Genomic DNA, 7,168 nt, shown 5'->3' on the forward strand with positions numbered 1-7,168 from the left:
TTGTGCTTACTCAGAGCTCCCCCCCCCCCCATTCGCCTTGTGGCTTGTAGTTTACCTCACAGAGTGCAACATTTGGAAAAGAGACAACTGCGTGAGGTTTAGTAAACATCCACAATAAAATTGACGCCATCTTTTGCACTCTTCAATGATGTCAATTTTGTTCACTACTTCATCTACTATATTCACACGGTATTTACTTGATTCATGAAGATATTCAACAAATCTCTAATCTATATCTCTATGTTTTTTTCTTTTCTCACAGTATTACACAGTATGTTTACATCTTTTAAATTCAGATTTATGGTTGTATTTGTGAACACTAACAGTCTTTGATATTGTTTTTGGAATGCAAACCAACAATAAGACATCATTGGCTTGGTTTTACAAATGCAGAAAAATTAAACAATGGTTTCGAAAATCTGTTTTGATCACATATTGCCCCTGGAGGTAGGTGAATCAATTAAAATCTTGGAAGTCCTTTGTAATGTTCTCTTTTGTCTACATGCTCCATGAGGGTTTCTTTGTTGTCTACACGTTGGCCTCGGCATTGGTCAGGTTAGAGGTTGGACTTGTTGGGTTTGGGGGGTTAACAGGCTCCATTGGGCTAGTTGGGTTGGGCGGTGGGCTGGTTGGGCTCATTGTTGTGGTGGTGGTGGTATTAGCCGGACTTGCTGTGGTGGTGGTGGTTGCGGCGGTGGGGCTTAAGGAGGTGGTCATGGTGGTGCTGCTGATGGTGGTGGTGATGGTGGGACTAGTGGCTGGGTTCACTGGGCTAGTAGCGGTGGCTGGATTGGCCGGTGGGGGAGCCGGGTTAGCGGGGGTCACAGGACTAGTTGAGTTGACAGGAGCCGGACTGGTTGGGCTGGCCGGGTTTGCGGGAGCTGGGTTGGCAGGGCTGGCAGGGCTGGCAGGATTGGATGGATTGGCAGGGCTGGAGAGATTAGCAGCGTTGGTCTCTGCCTGCTGCTCAGGTCCATTCTCCTGAGGTCGCCTGACAACTTTAGGAGGCTGAAGCATTATCCGAAGTCGCTGGTAGAGAAGAAGAGTGCAAATTACTTACATAAGAAAAAGCATTTGGTTATGGGTAGAGTAGCAAACAACCAGATCTCAAAAAATCTGACAACACAAAGTAGACAAACCTGTCACCCATCACCCAACAAACCCAACAGACAGTTCATTTCTTACCTCTTTGTAAGTGCCCTTGAGCCCGAGATACATATAGATCATGTATCCTGGTATGAGAACCATGGAGGACAGCGCCATGAGCCAGCCCACTCCCTGACCCCAGCCTGGGAACACATAGTCTCCCATTGTGAGAGGAACCATTTCTATGGCGCTGAACAAGAACACCCCCTGTGGGAGACATGAGACGCTTTATGCATCCTGACACCACTGACTACAGGCAGCACTGTCTCAGCCTGACGTGGCTGCAGGCAGATAATATTGACTTTATTTATTGTTTCATTTTTCATGTCATGACTTTACATGTACTGTTGTATTAGTTCAGACTACTCACACCAACAATGAGAGGGGTGAAGAAGACCCAGCACAGTTTCCACCAGAGACAAGGCTTGTATCCAATCATCTCCTGGATGTTGTCGTAGAACTTGTTCGCACCTGCAAGACAAATGAATCTATGATCAAAATATTCATATCCAATTTATTTCAATTTGCTGCTGGTCTGCCATGCATGATGATGAGGATGGCGAGGTGGAACACGCGAGTGCTCATGACCTTGAGGCTGAACAGTGTTTGAAGCTGCGCAAACATCTTTGGATAGGTATGACATTTTTTAACCTTCATCTTTTCCCCCAAATTTGCATATGTGCAATATTTCAACAATTTAATTTAAATGGAAAGAGAAACAGTACACTTAAGGATAAATTGTTTCCTTCTTTCTTTTTTTCCTCTTTATTTTATGAAATATTGATGATACATACCATAGCACCAGGATATGGAGATGCATTCAAAGAAGACCAAGAACAGCAGACACATCCCACTGGCAGAGTAGTAGTCAAACAGTTTGAACACATAGATTCCACCCTAGTTACAGAAAAATGGATCATTGTTACAGAAAGACTTTGTGTGCAGATACAGCATAGCATAACATAACATGGTAATGTATTAGCTGCCATAAGAAGGGCAAATCAGAAAATCTACAATTCTTAATTGGCTCTTGTTCACTACTTAGATTCATAGATTTAATCACAAATCTTACATCTTTCTATTCTTGTACTGATTTTCATACTGAAATATTTTTTTATTTGGTGCCATTGATAGTTAGTAGTCGGCAACATGTGAGAGCTACCCTGCTGTACCTGTGTGATGTTTGAAAGTCCGATCACATAGGACACCAGACAGACAGCTGCGATGAAGAGCTCTCGTCTCTTCCTAAGAACTCTGGGAAATTCATCGACCAAAGCAGTGATGAAGCCTTCAACAGTGCAGAACTAAAGGACAAAATCAAAGAAACAGTATTAAACATAAAGTGTGACTATGTGCAATACCTGCATCTCGCTGCATATTCGTACATACATATGTTTTAATATATATTTAGATATATAGAGGTGAATATTTTCCAAAATATATTGTTTTCTTCTGAAGCTTCATATTTGGGGTTACGCTGACTCATGATGACAAATGACAAAGAATTGCAGTGTGCAACCAACCATGAGACAAAAACACTGTCATCTTTTGAATGACCAAGTAGCCACTTATTGAGGGCCATTGTGGTAATAGCCTTGATATCCAAAAGCGATGTCACTATGACATTTGGAATATGGTTATAATTTATGTCTTTTACATTAAAGTGCCGGTGGTCATAGCCAGTGTATAGCTGTCTGTATATGTTTTTCTAGTTTCTGCAGCCTTGTTCGAACCCAAATATCATACACAAAATAAAGATACACACAGACAGTGAAACCTGGGGGCACATGGAGGTGATAAATTTGCATTAAAAAGAGTTGACAGCTGATGTCAAAGCTCAGCTATATCTGTCCACAAGGAGCAAATTGCATGCTTATCATGCAGAGAGCAGGGGTGAGCTGCATGATATGTACCTGCATTTAAATATTTAGGTCAGCCCATGAGCAGATCATCTCCAAGCCCCTTACCTGACTGTCTATCCCCAGCATGAGCAGCATGGAGAAGAACAGAATGGCCCAGAGAGGAGACACAGGCAACTGGGTTACAGCCTCTGGGTAGGCCAGAAAAGCTAAGCCAGGACCTGGATAGTAAACAGGAAAAATCATATTTCGTCAGGGTCACTTACAGCACTATATAACCGTAGACACAAGATATCATGTAAATGTAATGACAAAAGCTGTGTTTAGCAGTCAGCATCAATGACAGTGCAGATTTTTTGTTTTGTTTGCAGTGACAGAACATTTACAGAAGAAGGCATATATGCAATCCGTAGTTACCTGAAGCTGCTACGTCGGCAATTTCTTTCTTTGTCACATGTGCCATGAAGCCAACAATAGAGAAGATTACAAGGCCAGCAAACATGCTGGTACATGAGTTGATGCAGCACACAATAATAGAGTCTCTGGGGAGAGGAAATATAGAATAGGCCTTGTGTCAAGAATTTAAGTTTACTTGTATTATTATTTTTCTGAATTAAGCTTCCTGAAAAGTGTGAACATGAGACTGAGATCTGAAATAATAGCTGAAATCATACATTGCTGCAATTTCCCCTCTTGTTCATACACACATTTGACAAAAAGCTATTTTTATTGTTTAAGACAGACTTAAAGAGATTTAATTTCATATTAAATAATAGGAATCCTTGTAGATATAGGGGTACTAACATAGATCCAATCGAAACAAGCACATGAAATGAATGCAACTATTTTTAAGTAACTGATTGTTTATGTGACCCAGAACCATGGGGCTGCTGGAGAAAACACTCAGCCTTTGCAATCAGTTATTTTTTCCTCCAGCACGCAGACTGAGAGCAAGAAACAGTGTCTCTCTTAGATTTTTATTATATTCATGCCAGCAACTCACATTAATAGGACCCATTAAGGGCTCTTAAGCAGTACCTTGAATATGGGCCTGTAAATAGGGGTGTATAATATAATAAGATAGCAGCAATTTAATTAATATAGTCTTCAGCTGTTATTACGATTTGTACTTATATATTAAATTCAGTAGAACTCCCTGTCTCATAGATGACCTCCTACATCACGAGTCTTACCTGTAAACATTGTTATTGAAAGGGTTATAGCTGCCTAGAGCTATAAGTGACCCCAATCCCAATCCGTAGGAAAAAAAGATCTGGGTTGCTGCATCTAGCCATACCTGACAAAGAAACACACACATTTAGTTGCGTGCGGGCCGAGCTTTGCTCACTCATGCATGAAGTACATAGGTATGAATCACGTAATAATATGTCATTACCCCAGATTCTTTGAGTTTTTCAAAGTTAGGGGTGACATAGAACAAAATTCCCTCTTTAGCTCCAGGTAGAGTCACCCCACGGATGAAGAGAATAAACAGCATGAAGTAGGGATATGTAGCTGAGAAGTAAACCACCTATAAAATGTGAGACAAATGTGAAGACAGTTATCACCATTGCATCTCTCATAAAATTTCTGAAATTTCAGATTTTTCAGAAAGACATTTTCATGAGTGCTAAAAAGACACTGTATTTTTTTTTTGCCCTCAGTCTCTTTTAGACAAAACAAACAAAAACAAAACAGATGAAGAGACCATATATCCAGCAAAGAAAGTACTGCAGCTTCACTTTGAATCAGCTCCCTCTGTCTCTGTTCTGTGCATTTATGACACTGTGTAAGCAATTTGTGAGCAAAATGTGCAGGGGGATGGGGTATTTTGTGACCAAAACAAATTTTATTTGCCATGGTCACATGATGCAATAGACTTTCGAAATGTGGCACCACGAGGGAGGGAAACTGCTTCGAGTGAAGAGAGAGGACAAAACCAGATTGTAGCGTATGGCTGTTGCTCCTCCTATCATGAATCCACACTCAGTATAGACACTGTGTCAGGAGAATTGGAATTAGAGGAGCCACCATGAGGCAGAGCAGGATTAGTGAACATGAGTGTTTGATGCCTTCTTCTCTTATTTTAAAAATCAATCTGGACAATGCTGACTGCATTCTAAATGATTTATGAGGTGATATTAGAGTGATTAATATTGCATTACTGTCACATACCTTATTAGGAATCAGTATAGCATAAGAGGTCTTGGATACCCAAATTCTGGGTACGTCTTACCTTCCCTGTCCAGCTAACCCCTTTCCAGATACAGAAGTACACAAGGACCCAAGCGATGGCCAGCGTTATTGCCAGTGGCACTCGAATCTGGCCTGGTTTTTCCAAGCCATCGGTCATTTCATGCATGTTGCGCCTATAAGACGAGAGCGAGCAACAATGAGACTATTACACACACATACACACACAGAAATAACCATGCAGCAGAGGTGGCTGTCTTTTATGTATCTCAGGGATGCATGCAGGATACTTTAAAGCTCTGCTGATGTGAAAGCAAAAGAAAGCAAGTCAATATCTTACTCCCAAAACTCCACCACTGCACTGGTGAGATTGGTGGTATCTGCAATGGAGTAGTTTGTGTAACATTTGTCTGTGTTCCATGCGTTGTTACATGAGCTCCATGGAAGATCCTGAAAAACAGAAATTATAGTGTTTTTTTCTCTCTCCTCTTTGACATATTTAGGGATATGTATGTTTCTTACAGGTATCACAGTCTACAATTCCTGATGATATATCAACCTTGACCCTATGCTGGTTTCAGCTTTTTATGAATCACGTGAGTACACTGTATGATTATACTTACAGAGGTGAAGGAGTTATACAGGTAGTAAATAGCCCAGGAAATGATTACAATGTAGTAAATGTTAAGCCAGAAGGACAGGACAGCTGCTGCAAGGCCCACACCTATCATACAGAAATGAATTAGATAATATAGTAAAACTATCACTGTGTGGCCTTCATAAATCCTGATAATCATTTCTATAAAAACACCAAATACAATATATTTTTTCTGCATGGATTATTACAAAATAAAGATTATTATTACTTATATGGCATTAAGAAACAATTCTCCAGAAATATTTGGTTTGAGTGAGATGTACCTTTAAACATAGGAGCCAGTTTCCACACACCAAGCCCTCCAATTGAGGTGTATTGGCCAAGGGAGCATTCCAGTAGAAACAAGGGCATCCCAGCAAATATGAGAGTCAAAAAATAGGGAATCAAGAAGGCTCCTGGATGGATGAAAGTAGATCAAGTTATGCATGAAAAATGACTAATCTCAAGCTAAAACTGCACTGATGCATTACTTTACCACAGCACAACGTTAATTAATTAGGCAGCAAATGTAGGTGATATTCTTTTCATGTCATCGACACGGTCAATTAGGTAAGCTCGACTATGTGCGTCTTGGAGCTGAATGGGCCGTGCAGTTTGCTTAAATTAGCAGTGAGAAGAAAAAAAAAAACATGTTTACCTCCACCGTTTTTTCCACAGAGATAGGGAAATCTCCATACATTTCCCAGTCCAATTGCATAACCCACACACGACAGGAGGAAATCAAATTTTCCCGCCCATGTTTCTCTAGCAGGCAACTCATCCTTTTTCTGCTTTTCGGGTTTCACGTCCAGTGACTTGGGTTTGTCATTACTAGTGGCCACCTCGTTCAGTTCTGTGACTTGTCCATCCGTTTTGGTGCCGTTCGTCGCCATGTCTCTGGATTTGGCAGAGGTCCTGGCAGTCGGACGGGAGGCTTCAGCACCAGTCCACGTAGACAGCAGCTTCGCGGTTTTTCAGACCTAACCTTTGGACCAAATGTCTGGAGATGCAGCCTGTGCGCACACGGCACTTCAGTCGCCGTTAACCTGGAATCGTGAATAGAGCAATTGGTCGTTTTTTCCCCCAGGAGTCGCTGAAAATGTGATTACTTAGGAAGCAAATATGGACATTTTGCACTACATCAATTTACTCCCTGTCAAGTGCAATAAAACAATATCAATTAAATTCAAATATATACGAGTTCGATTTGCATTAAAAAAAACGCAGACTAAAGCATCTCATGAACATTTGGATCCCTGACAAAATTTTCATTTATATCAGAATCAACAAACACCAAAAACCATCGATGGCAAAGTCATGCTGGACTTGATCC

General features: G+C 40.9%; 1 protein-coding gene across 2 annotated transcripts; it reads right to left on the minus strand.

Annotated features, from left to right (window-relative positions):
- Positions 1-528: 528 nt before the first annotated feature.
- slc6a1a (solute carrier family 6 member 1a) lies at positions 529-6,728 on the minus strand. 2 transcript variants are annotated; one of them, XM_053318399.1, is made up of 15 exons: positions 6,494-6,728; positions 6,120-6,251; positions 5,822-5,922; positions 5,539-5,648; positions 5,242-5,374; positions 4,402-4,536; positions 4,199-4,302; positions 3,423-3,547; positions 3,114-3,226; positions 2,319-2,450; positions 1,941-2,043; positions 1,517-1,617; positions 1,186-1,353; positions 933-1,029; positions 529-881 (listed from the first exon to the last, which is right to left on the minus strand). In XM_053318399.1, exons 1-15 carry the CDS (start codon positions 6,726-6,728, stop codon positions 529-531), a joined length of 2,142 nt encoding a protein of 713 aa, XP_053174374.1. The 2 variants fall into 2 exon arrangements, with proteins under 2 accessions (XP_053174374.1, XP_053174373.1); XM_053318398.1 differs by having other exon boundaries at positions 529-1,029.
- Between the last annotated feature and the right edge of the window lie 440 nt (positions 6,729-7,168).

The sequence above is a fragment of the Scomber japonicus genome, chromosome 4 (genome assembly GCF_027409825.1).
Source record: "Scomber japonicus isolate fScoJap1 chromosome 4, fScoJap1.pri, whole genome shotgun sequence".
Classification (NCBI taxonomy): Eukaryota; Metazoa; Chordata; class Actinopteri; order Scombriformes; family Scombridae; genus Scomber; species Scomber japonicus.

What these genes read in the sequence shown, in the direction of transcription:
- slc6a1a (XM_053318398.1), bottom strand. Translation starts at nt 6,728, where the DNA reads ATGGCGACGAACGGCACCAAAACGGATGGACAAGTCACAGAACTGAAC. An exon ending in ACTGGCTCCTATGTTTAAAG is followed by an intron (nt 5,923 to 6,119) that starts GTACATCTCACT and finishes TCTGTATGATAG; the next exon opens with GTGTGGGCCTTGCAGCAGCT. An exon ending in TGTATAACTCCTTCACCTCT is followed by an intron (nt 5,649 to 5,821) that starts GTAAGTATAATC and finishes TCTGTTTTTCAG; the next exon opens with GATCTTCCATGGAGCTCATG.